This window comes from Telmatherina bonti, assembly GCF_933228915.1.
Source record: "Telmatherina bonti genome assembly, chromosome: 14".
Taxonomy (NCBI): Eukaryota; Metazoa; Chordata; class Actinopteri; order Atheriniformes; family Telmatherinidae; genus Telmatherina; species Telmatherina bonti.
Window position 1 is genome coordinate 6,018,201 of NC_136612.1, and position 16,269 is coordinate 6,034,469.

The 16,269-nt window shown below is 34.4% G+C and overlaps 1 protein-coding gene across 1 annotated transcript in view; it reads left to right on the plus strand.

Moving 5' to 3' along the window:
* rgs9a (regulator of G protein signaling 9a) overlaps positions 1-16,269 on the plus strand; it is a gene marked incomplete at both ends in the record, with an annotated part of 82,981 nt that overhangs the window by 4,017 nt on the left and 62,695 nt on the right. The window contains one exon of the mRNA XM_079252459.1: positions 5,142-5,238. Within this exon, the coding sequence (XP_079108585.1) occupies positions 5,142-5,238 (97 nt within the window). The remainder of the gene's footprint in view (positions 1-5,141; positions 5,239-16,269) is intronic.

Sequence of the window (16,269 nt, forward strand, 5' to 3'; positions counted from 1 at the left end):
CTTGTGAGGCTGCTTGACTGGATCGTTGGCATTGTTTAGTGTCTTTTGGTGGCATGATATCCAGTAGTGTTGCTACTAAAGCATTAAGGCATATAATAATATCTAATGAATTAGTTTAAGAGGATTGATGGCCAGCCTTACCAAGACAGCATAACCAGAAGTCCATGGACCTCATAGCTGAGTGTCATCTGCATAGAATGTAACTTTACACCACCTTGTCTCATAGTGTGGCCTAAAGGAAGCATTTGGAAGGTGAACAGTATCGGATCAAGTTTAGAACATGATGTTTTCCTAACAGAGAAGTTGTTCCCTGCTCTGTAAAAACCTCCTGATAGATCATGTGTGCTGTTCTGGTTTAGCTTCTGGGTTCAGGGTTTAGACTGGTTTTGTATTAATGGTTCAGGGCTCAGCATTCAGGATTCAGAATTTGGAATTCTGGGTTCGGGGTTTGGCATTCAGGGTAAAGGTTCAGGGTTTGGTGTCCAGTGCTGTAAGTTCTAGACCAGGGTTTCTAACTTTACTTACACAGATGCCCAACTTATCCAGAAAAAAACTGGTCAAACTAGTCCATTCACATATAAACATCTACTAAATATAAAAATATAAAAATATAAATCTACTAAATATTAGATTTTGCTACAGGGGAACAAAGAGGGAACTGATGCGGTGATAAAGTACATTTAAAATCTAATTAAATGAACCTCCCCTCCCTGAGCCGTCACCTTATCGTGGTGGAGGGGTTTGTGTGTCCCGAAGATCCTAGCAGCTATGTTGTCGGGGGCTTTATGCCCCTGGTAGGGTCACCCATGGCAAACAGGTGTCTAGGGGAGGGACCAGACCAAGCACGGCTCATCGACCTCTACGATGACGACCAACCTGGGCATGAATGTTCCCTTGCCCGGACGCGGGTTACCGGGACCCCCCTCTGGAGCCAGGCCTGGAGGTGGGGTACGAGAGCGAGCGTCTGGTGGGCCTTCGCCCATGGGGCCCGGTCGGGCTCAGCCCGAAAGGGTTACATGGGCCCCACCTCCCGTGGGCTCACCATCTGCGGGAGGAGCCGTAGGGATCGGGTGCAATGTGAGCTGGGCGGCAGCAAGGGGCGGGGACCCTGGCGGTCCGATCCCCGGCTGCAGAAGCTGGCTCTAGGGATGTGGAACGTCACCTCTCTGGTGGGGAAGGAGCCTGAGCTTGTGCGCGAGGTTGAGCGGTTCCGGCTAGATATAGCTGGACTCACCTCGACGCATGGCTTGGGCTCTGGAACCAGAACCCTCGAAAGGGGCTGGACTTTCTTCCACTCTGGAGTTGCTCATGGTGAGAGGCGCCGAGCAGGTGTGGCCATTCTCATCAGCCCCCAGCTTGGTGCCTGCACGTTGGGGTTTACCCCGGTGGATGAAAGGGTAGTTTCCCTCCGCCTCCGGGTGGGGGGACGGGTCCTGACTGTTGTCTGTGCTTATGCGCCGAACAGCAGTTCAGAGTACCCACCCTTTCTGGGGTCCTTGGAGGGAGTGCTGGAGGGTGCTCCTTCTGGGGACTCCATTGTTCTGCTGGGGGACTTCAATGCTCACGTGGGCAATGACAGTGAGACCTGGAGGGGAGTGATTGGGAGGCATGGTCCCCCCCCTCTGAACCCAAATGGTGTTTTGTTATTGGACTTCTGTGCTCGTCATGGATTGTCCATAACGAACACCATGTTCCAACATAAGAGTGTCCATATGTACACCTGGCATCAGGACTCCCTGGGCCGCAGTTCGATGATCGACTTTGTAGTCGTATCGTCTGACCTGCGGCCACATGCCTTGGACACTCGGGTGAAGAGGGGGGCGGAGCTGTCAACTGATCACCACCTGGTGGTGAGTTGGCTCAGATGGTGGGGGAGGAAGCCGGTCAGATCTGGCAGGCCCAAACGTGTTGTGAGGGTCTGCTGGGAACGTCTGGCTGAGTCCCCCGTCAGAGCGAGCTTCAACTCCCACCTTCAGCAGAGCTTCAACCATGTCCCGAGTGAGGCGGGCAGAGCTTCAACCATGTCCCGAGTGAGGCAGGGGACATTGAGTCCGAATGGGCTGTGTTCCGTGCCTCTATTGCTGAGGCGGCCAGCCAGAGCAGTGGCTGTAAGGTCGTTGGTGCCTGTCGTGGTGGTAATCCCAGGACTCGTTGGTGGACACCAGCAGTGAGGGATGCCGTCAAGCTGAAGAAGGAGTCCTATCGGGCCTTCTTGGCCTGTGGGACTGGAGGCAGCTGATGGGTACCGGCGGGCTAAGCGGCATGCGGCTTCGGCTGTTGCCGAGGCAAAAACTTGGGCATGGGAGGAGTTCGGCGAGGCCATGGAGAAAGACTTCCGGACGGCTTCGAGGAGATTCTGGTCCACCATCCGGCGGCTCAGGGGGGGGAAGCAGTGCTCCATCAACACTGTGTACAGTGGAGGTGGGGAGCTGCTGACCTCAACTCGGGACGTAGTGGGTCGGTGGAAGGAGTACTCCGAAGACCTCCTCAATCCTACCAACACGTCTTCCGATGAGGAAGCAGAGCTGGTGGACTCAGGGGTGGACTCTCCTATCTCTGGGGCTGAAGTCGCTGAGGTGGTCAAAAAGCTCCTTGGCGGCAAGGCCCCGGGGGTGGATGAGATCCGCCCGGAGTTCCTTAAGGCTCTGGATGCTGTGGGGCTGTCCTGGCTGACACGCCTCTGCAGCATTGCGACATCGGGGGCAGTACCGCTGGATTGGCAGACTGGGGTGGTGGTCCCCCTTTTTACGAAGGGGAACCAGAGGGTGTGTTCCCATTACAGGGGAATCACACTCTTCAGTCTCCGTGGTTAGGTCTATTCAGGGGTCCTGGAGAGGAGGGTCCGCCGGATAGTCGAATCCCGGATTGAGGAGGAGCAGTGTGGTTTTCGTCCTGGTCGCGGAACAGTGGACCAGCTCTATACCCTCTTTGGGGTCTTGGAGGGGGCATGGGAGTTTGCCCAACCAGCCTACATGTGCTTTGTGGACCTGGAGAAGGCGTTCGACTGTGTCCCCCTGGGGCTCCTGTGGGGGGTACTCTGGGGGTATGGGGTACCGGACCCCCTTATACGGGCTGTCAGGTCCCTGTACGACAGGTGTCAGAGCTTGTTCCGCATTGCCGGTAGTTATTCAGATTCGTTTCCGGTGAGGGTTGGACTCCGCCAAGGCTGCCCTTTATCACCGATTCTGTTCATAACTTATATGGACAGAATTTCTAGGCGCAGCCGAGGTGTTGAGGGGATCCGGCTTGGTGGCCTCAGGATTGGGTCCCTGCTTTTTGCGGATGACGTGGTCCTGTTGGCTTCATCTGGTCGTGATCTCCAGCTCTCGCTTGAGCGATTCGCTGCCGAGTGTGAAGCAGCTGGGATGAGAATCAGCACTTCCAAATCTGAGACCATGGTCCTCAGCCGGAATAGGGTGGATTGCCCTCTCCGGGTCGGGAGTCAGGTCCTGCCTCAAGTGGAGGAGTTTAAATATCTCGGGGTCTTGTTCACGAGTGAGGGAAGGATGGAGCGTGAGATCAACACACGGATCGGTGCGGCGTCTGCAGTAATGCGGACTCTGCGCCGGTCTGTCGTGGTGAAGAAGGAGCTGAGACAGAAGGCGAAGCTCTCCATTTACCAGTCGATCTACGTTCCTACCCTCACCTATGGTCATGAGCTGTGGGTCGTGACCGAAAGAAGGAGATCTCGTATACAGGCGGCTGAAATGGGTTTCCTCCGCAGGGTGGCCGGGCTCTCCCTTAGAGATAGGGTGAGGAGCTCGGTCATCCAGGAGGAGATCAGAGTAGAGCCGCTGCTCTTTCGCATCGAGAGGAACCAGTTGAGGTGGCTCGGGCATCTGGTCAGGATGCCTCCTGGACCTCCCTGGTGAGGTGTTCCAGGCACGTCCCTCTGGGAGGAGACCCCGGGAAAGACCCAGGACACGCTGAAGGGATTATATCTCTCGGCTGGCCTGCGAATGCCTCGGGATCCCCTCCACAGAGTTGGCAAATGTGGCTGGGGAGAGGGAAGTCTGGGCTTCCCTGCTTAGGCTGCTGCCCCCGCGACCCGACCCCGGATAAGCGGCAGAAGATGGATGGATGGAGATGGATAAATGAATTTTTAATAATTTTATTTGTAAATAAAACACCTTTATTTAAACAATTTATTTAAAAGAATAACTTCTATTTGAGTATATTAAGAGTCCCCAGATGTGACAGATGTTTCTGAATCTTTATGAAAATGTCTAGTATCTGTCTCTCCACGGCGGGATGCTTGGTTGTGAGATGCTTTAGTGTTTTAGAAGCTCTGGGGATGGACCGCGTTGGCTAACATTATTCTATTCTAGATATTAATCATTTGACAGGCACTTTTATCCAAATCGACCTACATGTGATTAGTGATAAATTAGCCATAGCAAACCTAACCTAACATGTATGTCTTGTGGTTGGGAGAACCCTCGAGAGAACCCACGCATGCACGAGGAGAACATGCAGACTCTGAACAGTAAGACCACTCTTTATTCCCACAGGACTTTCTGGATTGGTCCATAACTGGTTCAGGTCCTATTTAGAAGAGTTATTTTGTAATGATTGGCAGCTACAAATGTGAGCGAGTGGCCATGACTTGTGGAGTACCTCAGGGGTCAGTCCTTGGACCTCTTCTGTTCTACTTGTATCTACTTCCTTTGGGCGAAATGCCACAGAACTTTATCACTGATTCTCACAGTAATGCAGACGACACAACTTCATGTGTCTTTGTCACCAGATTAAATACTGTCTCAGTGTTTGGAGCAAATAAAGACGTGGATGAGAGAATTTTCTACAGTTACGTGAAGACAAAGCTGAGACGACTCTGTTTGGATGCGAAGGGAAGAGGGTCAGTGTTGGAAAACACCAGGTCTGGAACCTCTGAGTGTTGACAGACTCAGATGTGACTTTCAGCATCAAAGCCTCACTAAGAAGCTTTTTACTATCAGAAACATCAAGAGGATGAAAAGTTGAGTCTCCAGAAAGGCCAGTAGAAACATCCCGACACGCAGGACTGTGGACATGACAAAACGTTGTCAAACATCAAGACACTGAGGTTAAAGTTCTTTTTAGTCCTGATAGAAATGTTTACGCTCCATCTGTACAGAAACAGTTTTCACTTCTGCTTCCAGCTGGAGGCCATGGTGGTGGAGATGCAGGACCCGAAAGGTGGCGTTAAAGGTTCAGAGCAAAAACTCAACGTCACCTCCATCCCACATGTCATCGCTGGTAAGACTGAGGCTCTCACACACACACACACACACACAGACACACACACACACACACACACACACACACACACACACACACACACACACACACACATACTTGTTAAAATGATGCAGTAGATGCTGATGGTGCTTAGTTTTACAACTGTCTGCGACTGTGTTGTTTTCACATTCATCCATTTTCTATCCTGTTTAGTCCAAACGGGGTCACAGGGAAGCCTATCCCTGCAATCATCAGGCGAAAGGCAGGGTACACCCTGGACAGATCGCCAGTCCATCATAGGCCAACACAAAAGTCACATTCGTTCCGAGGGAGAATTTAGAGTTAGCAGTTGAACTAACATGGATGTCTTTAGAACGTGGGAGGAAGCCGGAGAGAACCCAGGCATGATGTGAGGCCATAATGCCCACCATGACACCAGTTGCTCCCACATATTCACATCAACACACAGAGTTAGAAATCATCCAAACTTCCTCCAGATCTTGTGAATAAAATGCAGTTTCCAAGTTTTATAGAACCTTTCCTTCGTCTTCTGGATCTGATGTCAAATGGAACTTGACTTTTCTCAGCTAACTTACACAAAGAGGTTTCTGAAGTACGTAAGGACATACACAGCTATCCTAAAGAACGCTGGTCTCCTGCTCATGGTGCATAAATACTATGGTATAATGCAGGGGTGGGCAACTTCAGTCCTCGAGGGCCGCAGTGTTGGGTGTTTCCCTGCTGCAACACAGCTGACTCACATCAGACTTGTTTAGCAGACTGCTGTGGAGCTTGACATCCAACTGCACTGGTCTGCTAATTACCCACTGATTTGCTGCAGCTGTGTTGAAGCAGGGAAACACCCAACACGTGTAGGAATGCAGCCATCGAGGACCGGAGTTGCCCGACACTGGTATCATGTTATGTAAAGAACTGTAATTAATGTAATACAAATAGTATAGTATAATGTAATATAAATAAAGTAATTAAAATATAATGTAATATAAATAGTACAGTATAATGTAATATAGTTAGTATAGTATACTATAATGTAATATAAATAGTATAGGATAATGTAATAAAAATAGTATACTATAATGTAATATAGTTAGTATAGTATAGTATAATGTAATATAAAAAGTATAGGATGATATATAATATAATATAAATAAAGTAATTAAAGTATAATGTCATATAAATAGTATAGTATAATGTAATATACTAAGTATAGTATAATATAATATAAATAGTATAGTATAATGTAATATACTAAGTATAGTATAATATAATATAAATAGTATAGTATAATGTAATATACTAAGTATAGTATAATGTAATATACTAAGTATAGTATAATGTAATATACTAAGTATAGTATAATGTAATATAAATAGTATAGTATAATGTCATATAAAAAGTATAGTATAATGTAATATACTAAGTGTTGTATAATATAATATAAATAGTATAGTATAATGTAATATACTAAGTATAGTATAATATAATATAATATAAATAGTATAGTATAATGTAATATACTAAGTATAGTATAATGTAATATACTAAGTATAGTATAATGTAATATAAATAGTATAGTATAATGTAATATAAATAGTATAGTATAATGTAATATAAATAGTATAGTATAATGTAATATACTAAGTATAGTATAATGTAATATAAATAGTATAGTATAATGTAATATACTAAGTATAGTATAATGTAATATAAATATTATAGTATAATGTAATATACTAAGTATAGTATAATGTAATATAAATAGTATAGTATAATGTAATATACTAAGTATAGTATAATGTAATATACTAAGTATAGTATAATGTAATATACTAAGTATAGTATAATGTAATATAAATAGTATAGTATAATGTAATATACTAAGTATAGTATAATGTAATATAAATAGCATAGTATAATGTAATATAAATAGTATAGTATAATGTAATATAAATAGTATAGTATAATGTAATATAGATAGTATAGTTTAATGTAATATACTAAGTATAGTATAATGTAATATACTAAGTATAGTATAATGTAATATAAATAGTATAGTATAATGTAATATAAATAGTATAGTATAATTTAATATAGTTATATATTATAATGTAATATAAATAGTATAGTATAATGTAATATAAAAGTATAGGATAATGAAATTTAAATAGTATAGTATAATTTAATATAGTTAGTATAGTATAATGTAATATAAATAGTATAGTATAATTTAATATAGTTATATATTATAATGTAATATAAATAGTATAGTATAATGTAATATAAAAGTATAGGATAATGAAATATAAATAGTATAGTATAATGTAATATAAATGGTATAGTATAATGTAATATAAATAGTATAGTATAATGTAATATAGTTAGTATAGGATAATGTAATATAATATAAATAAAGTAATTAAAGTATAATGTCATGTAAATAGTATAGTATAATGTAATATAAATAAAGTAATTAAAGTATAATGTCATATAAATAATATTGTAAAATGTAATATGAATAGTATAGTATAATGTACTATAAATAGTAGAGGATAATGTAATATAAATGGTATAGTATAATGTAATATAGTTAGTATAGTATAGTATAATGTAATATAAAAAGTATAGGATGATATATAATATAATATAAATAAAGTAATTAAAGTATAATGTAATATAAATAGTATAGTATAATGTAATATAAATAGTATAGTATAATGTAATATAAATAGTATAGTATAATGTAATATAGATAGTATAGTTTAATGTAATATACTAAGTATAGTATAATGTAATATACTAAGTATAGTATAATGTAATATAAATAGTATAGTATAATGTAATATAAATAGTATAGTATAATTTAATATAGTTATATATTATAATGTAATATAAATAGTATAGTATAATGTAATATAAAAGTATAGGATAATGAAATATAAATAGTATAGTATAATTTAATATAGTTAGTATAGTATAATGTAATATAAATAGTATAGTATAATTTAATATAGTTATATATTATAATGTAATATAAATAGTATAGTATAATGTAATATAAAAGTATAGGATAATGAAATATAAATAGTATAGTATAATGTAATATAAATGGTATAGTATAATGTAATATAAATAGTATAGTATAATGTAATATAGTTAGTATAGGATAATGTAATATAATATAAATAAAGTAATTAAAGTATAATGTCATGTAAATAGTATAGTATAATGTAATATAAATAAAGTAATTAAAGTATAATGTCATATAAATAATATTGTAAAATGTAATATGAATAGTATAGTATAATGTACTATAAATAGTAGAGGATAATGTAATATAAATGGTATAGTATAATGTAATATAGTTAGTATAGTATAGTATAATGTAATATAAAAAGTATAGGATGATATATAATATAATATAAATAAAGTAATTAAAGTATAATGTCATATAAATAGTATAGTATAATGTAATATACTAAGTATAGTATAATATAATATAAATAGTATAGTATAATGTAATATACTAAGTATAGTATAATGTAATATACTAAGTATAGTATAATGTAATATACTAAGTATAGTATAATGTAATATAAATAGTATAGTATAATGTAATATAGATAGTATGGTATAATGTAATATACTAAGTAAAGTATAATGTAATATACTAAGTATAGTATAATGTAATATAAATAGTATAGTATAATGTAATATACTAAGTATAGTATAATGTAATATAAATAGTATAGTATAATGTAATATACTAAGTATAGTACAATGTAATATAAATAGTATAGTATAATGTAATATAAATAGTATAGTATAATGTAATATAGATAGTATAGTTTAATGTAATATACTAAGTATAGTATAATGTAATATACTAAGTATAGTATAATGTAATATAAATAGTATAGTATAATGTAATATACTAAGTATAGTACAATGTAATATACTAAGTATAGTATAATGTAATATACTAAGTATAGTATAATGTAATATAAATAGTATAGTATAATGTAATATAAATAGTATAGTATAATGTAATATAGATAGTATAGTTTAATGTAATATACTAAGTATAGTATAATGTAATATACTAAGTATAGTATAATGTAATATAAATAGTATAGTATAATGTAATATACTAAGTATAGTATAATGTAATATACTAAGTATAGTATAATGTAATATAAATAGTATAGTATAATGTAATATAGATAGTATAGTATAATGTAATATACTAAGTATAGTATAATGTAATATACTAAGTATAGTATAATGTAATATAAATAGTATAGTTTAATGTAATATACTAAGTATAGTATAATGTAATATACTAAGTATAGTATAATGTAATATAAATAGTATAGTATAATGTAATATACTAAGTATAGTACAATGTAATATACTAAGTATAGTATAATGTAATATACTAAGTATAGTATAATGTAATATAAATAGTATAGTATAATGTAATATAAATAGTATAGTATAATGTAATATAGATAGTATAGTTTAATGTAATATACTAAGTATAGTATAATGTAATATACTAAGTATAGTATAATGTAATATAAATACTATAGTATAATGTAATATACTAAGTATAGTATAATGTAATATACTAAGTATAGTATAATGTAATATAAATAGTATAGTATAATGTAATATAGATAGTATAGTATAATGTAATATACTAAGTATAGTATAATGTAATATACTAAGTATAGTATAATGTAATATAAATAGTATAGTATAATGTAATATACTAAGTATAGTATAATGTAATATAAATAGTATAGTATAATGTAATATACTAAGTATAGTATAATGTAATATAAATAGTATAGTTTAATGTAATATACTAAGTATAGTATAATGTAATATAAATAGTATAGTATAATGTAATATACTAAGTATAGTATAATGTAATATACTAAGTATAGTATAATATAATATAAATAGTATAGTATAATGTAATATACTAAGTATAGTATAATGTAATATAAATAGTATAGTATAATGTAATATAAATAGTATAGTATAATGTAATATAGATAGTATAGTTTAATGTAATATACTAAGTATAGTATAATGTAATATACTAAGTATAGTATAATGTAATATAAATAGTATAGTATAATGTAATATACTAAGTATAGTATAATGTAATATACTAAGTATAGTATAATGTAATATAAATAGTATAGTATAATGTAATATAGATAGTATAGTATAATGTAATATAAATAGTATAGTATAATGTAATATACTAAGTATAGTATAATGTAATATAAATAGTATAGTTTAATGTAATATACTAAGTATAGTATAATGTAATATACTAAGTATAGTATAATGTAATATAAATAGTATAGTATAATGTAATATACTAAGTATAGTACAATGTAATATACTAAGTATAGTATAATGTAATATACTAAGTATAGTATAATGTAATATAAATAGTATAGTATAATGTAATATAAATAGTATAGTATAATGTAATATAGATAGTATAGTTTAATGTAATATACTAAGTATAGTATAATGTAATATACTAAGTATAGTATAATGTAATATAAATACTATAGTATAATGTAATATACTAAGTATAGTATAATGTAATATACTAAGTATAGTATAATGTAATATAAATAGTATAGTATAATGTAATATAGATAGTATAGTATAATGTAATATACTAAGTATAGTATAATGTAATATACTAAGTATAGTATAATGTAATATAAATAGTATAGTATAATGTAATATACTAAGTATAGTATAATGTAATATAAATAGTATAGTATAATGTAATATACTAAGTATAGTATAATGTAATATAAATAGTATAGTTTAATGTAATATACTAAGTATAGTATAATGTAATATAAATAGTATAGTATAATGTAATATACTAAGTATAGTATAATGTAATATACTAAGTATAGTATAATATAATATAAATAGTATAGTATAATGTAATATACTAAGTATAGTATAATGTAATATACTAAGTATAGTATAATGTAATATAAATAGTATAGTATAATGTAATATACTAAGTATAGTATAATGTAATATAAATAGTATAGTATAATGTAATATACTAAGTATAGTATAATGTAATATACTAAGTATAGTATAATATAATATAAATAGTATAGTATAATGTAATATACTAAGTATAGTATAATGTAATATACTAAGTATAGTATAATGTAATATAAATAGTATAGTATAATGTAATATACTAAGTATAGTATAATGTAATATAAATAGTATAGTATAATGTAATATACTAAGTATAGTATAATGTAATATAAATAGTATAGTTTAATGTAATATACTAAGTATAGTATAATGTAATATACTAAGTATAGTATAATGTAATATAAATAGTATAGTATAATGTAATATAAATAGTATAGTATAATGTAATATAGATAGTATAGTTTAATGTAATATACTAAGTATAGTATAATGTAATATAAATAGTATAGTATAATGTAATATAAATAGTATAGTATAATGTAATATAAATAGTATAGTATAATGTAATATAAATAGTATAGTATAATGTAATATAAATAGTATAGTATAATGTAATATACTAAGTATAGTATAATGTAATATAAATAGTATAGTATAATGTAATATAAATAGTATAGTATAATGTAATATACTAAGTATAGTATAATGTAATATAAATAGTATAGTATAATGTAATATACTAAGTATAGTATAATGTAATATACTAAGTATAGTGTAATGTAATATAAATAGTATAGTATAATGTAATATACTAAGTATAGTATAATGTAATATACTAAGTATAGTATAATGTAATATAAATAGTATAGTATAATGTAATATACTAAGTATAGTATAATGTAATATAAATAGTATAGTATAATGTAATATACTAAGTATAGTATAATGTAATATAAATAGTATAGTATAATGTAATATAAATAGTATAGTATAATGTAATATACTAAGTATAGTATAATGTAATATAAATAGTATAGTATAATGTAATATAAATAGTATAGTATAATGTAATATACTAAGTATAGTATAATGTAATATAAATAGTATAGTATAATGTAATATACTAAGTATAGTATAATGTAATATACTAAGTATAGTATAATGTAATATAAATAGTATAGTATAATGTAATATAAATAGTATAGTATAATGTAATATACTAAGTATAGTATAATGTAATATAAATAGTATAGTATAATGTAATATAAATAGTATAGTATAATGTAATATACTAAGTATAGTATAATGTAATATAAATAGTATAGTATAATGTAATATAAATAGTATAGTATAATGTAATATACTAAGTATAGTATAATGTAATATAAATAGTATAGTATAATGTAATATAAATAGTATAGTATAATGTAATATACTAAGTATAGTATAATGTAATATAAATAGTATAGTATAATGTAATATACTAAGTATAGTATAATGTAATATACTAAGTATAGTATAATGTAATATACTAAGTATAGTATAATGTAATATAAATAGTATAGTATAATGTAATATACTAAGTATAGTATAATGTAATATAAATAGTATAGTATAATGTAATATAAATAGTATAGTATAATGTAATATACTAAGTATAGTATAATGTAATATAAATAGTATAGTATAATGTAATATAAATAGTATAGTATAATGTAATATACTAAGTATAGTATAATGTAATATAAATAGTATAGTATAATGTAATATACTAAGTATAGTATTACCAACAATCTGTCCCACTATGTTCCCTTTGTGCTGCTGTGTATTTTTTACTGGTCAGCTCTCTGCAGCTCCTGAACCAGACAGTAACACAGCTGATCAGGATGCCAAGGAAAAGGTCAAAGGTGCACATGATGGGTCCTGCCTGTCTGAGCAGAAGTCGAGTACTTTCAAACTTTCAAAAGCTTTCAAACATACGAGTCTGTAGTGTTCAGGTGGATGAGAGCAGCACAGCTTGCATCCCAGTTGGCTCGGTATGCATCTTGGAATGGGTCCAGGCTGGGGGAGGGTGTTGCTCTGATGGGAGACACAACTAGTTGTTCAAAGTGCTGCATGATAATTGGTGTGTGTGCTGAGTCGGTGTTCCTTAAAGCTGATGAGTCAGACCTCTTTGGTACAAGTATGATGGTGGTGGTTGAGCATGCTGGCTTCTGGGAAGTAATAAACATGTTGGATATGTTTAACATGTTATACATGTATAAAATGTTATACATGTATTACATGTAATACATGTATAATAAATAACATGTAACATGTATAACATGTAATACATGTATAACATGTTATACATGTATAATAAATAACATGTAACATGTATAACATGTAATACATGTATAACATGTTATACATGTATAACATGTTAAAACAGGTATAACATGTTATACATGTATAACATGTTAAAACAGGTATATACATGTATAACATGTTAAAACAGGTATAACATGTTATACATGTATAACATGTTAAAACAGGTATATACATGTATAACATGTTATACATGTATAACATGTTAAAACATGTATAACATGTTATACATGTATAACATGTTAAAACAGGTATAACATGTTATACATGTATAACATGTTAAATATGTATAAAATGTAGAACATTTTAGAGGGAGGCGCTGCCAGCCGGGAGTTGGTCAGTGGCGGTGAAGTCACAGGGACAATGTCGGACTCGTCTGTTTGAGGAACGATTAGGTGAAAAGACGAGCCAGTGAGAGAAGTGGGAGATTTTTCTGCTTTGTGTCCCTCATACACAGGATATATGGAGTCACATGACTGTCACCTTTAGCTTCATACGGGACCTTTAAAGGACACGTTAACAGAAGTCTTTCTGATTTCAGTCCTCGCTGAGAAAGACTTCGTACGCATGACAGGAATATGTTCACCATTTTCTGCACTACTGGATAAACTATCAGGACTTCTAGGCTACTGAACTCACACAAGGCATGCTGGGAAGCTCCACCCACCTGTCTTCATCAAGCGTACAAAGACATTTGTCAGCGTGGAAAACTGAGCAGGCGGACAGGTGATCTATGGCTGGTCAGGTTAATCGAGGGAGGTGGGCGTGGCTGAGGGCTGGGTGGGGAGGTATTTCCATTAGCTCAGCGAACAAAATGATCAATACGGTTTCTATGAAAAGACAACGCATTCAAAAGGCCTGGTAACATCAATTAGACAAAAATCCCAAAGAATACTGGAAACCAGATCGCACGCGGTGCTGGTCCAACACGCCGAATGAAGGAAGCTCTGAGGAAGATGTACAGCTTAAGAGTCATCAGTTGATGACTGTGTGCTAGGAACCTGTCAGCAGAGGAAACACACACACACACACACACACACAGCACATGGGGAAGAGGAAATGTAAGAATCAGACAGGCAGACAGAGACGTGACTACCCACATCTGGAGGAACATGGGGAGACGAACTCTGTTCTGCAAAATCCGATGAACAGCTGATGAATGATTAGAAATGACTGAGTAGTTTGTGTGACGTTATGTCTGACATTTCAGTTTCAAACTCAGTAAAAGAACTTGGTAAAAAGTGATTATTATTGCTGAATTAAATGCTTGATATGAAGTAAAATGAAAATGTCTGAGAGGAATCGTGACGCCATGTGGCTTCAGTTCCCCATCTCCGTCTGCGTCAGCAGTTTTCCTGTCACCAAAAGCAGCGTACGCATGGGTCAGAGTCAGCTGGAGGGCCAGCACATTCTCCCTGAAGTTTGTGTTTTATAGATCACAAACTGCATGAAAAGTTTCACGGCCGGCTCTGTGTGCACAGTAACAAACGAGACTCTGAGCAGTCTGACATGGAGGCCCGGATGTTTTCACACTAAGGCCTGATCTACTAAAGATTTACATGTACTAAAACATGTCCTAAAATCCTGTGTACTAACAGAACACTGAAGGTTGCATCTTTCAAAGGTAGAAAACAGCATGTCTGCCTCCAGTCTGCCACAATGAATATGCAATATGGGACGTTCACATGTTATTCTGCGTCTGTTGGCAGGAGAACATGTAAATATATTAATGCAGCAGCTGCAATGTGATCTATCAAAGCTGAGATCAATGTTGCTGATAGAAACTGCATCTATATTTACCAGGTTTCAGAAGGAAGTGCAGACAGGCTGTGTGTCATTGTGCACATGGCTGCAGTTAGAGGCGTGGAAACAAAGCGAGGAGACGCGTTTTTCACCCTCGTGGGAATATTTCTGGAATGACCGAGGAAACAATCATCAGAACATGTGGATTATCCAGCATGTTGGAGGAACTCAAGATGGATGTGGAGAGGAGTCACACATACCTGCAGATGACAGATGTTGCGTGTCACAGCTGGGATCCAGATGTTCTGTCCAAGTCCTAAATGTCATGTCGCCAGATGGACACTGTTATTAGGTTTCTACGCACTCTGCAGTCAGTAATGAGACCAAACACGCTGGGTTTTTTTTTCTGTATCTGGATTTCTTAGAGTAACAGGAGCAAATGATTGGACCCATCTCAGGTCAGTGCACGATGCTTTTATTTTGAAAGCAGTCTTCTGTGTCAGTCAGATCTCTGTGCTGTCGGTCATGTTTTGTTTCCAAACATACTGCAAACCAGTCACATGCACAACCCTCATTTAAACAGGGAGTCTGCAACACTTTCTCACCTGCCGCCCAGTTACACATCTCTCTTAGTAAACCACCTGCACACCGTGGTTCAACCCCACACGCAGAAATCTACATTACACACGCGGATTACCACTAGTTAACTTCGTACCTCTACCCCTGTGATGCTGAATGGAGGCAGACCTGGTCCTAGCCTGTGATTTGGGGTCCCACACACCACCACACCATACATCCATACATCCACCCGTTTTCTGAACCGCTTGGTCCATTTCAGGGTTGCAGAAAGCTGGAGTCTATCCCAGCAGTCATTGGGTGAAAGGCAGGGTACACCCTGGACAGCTCACCAGTCCACTG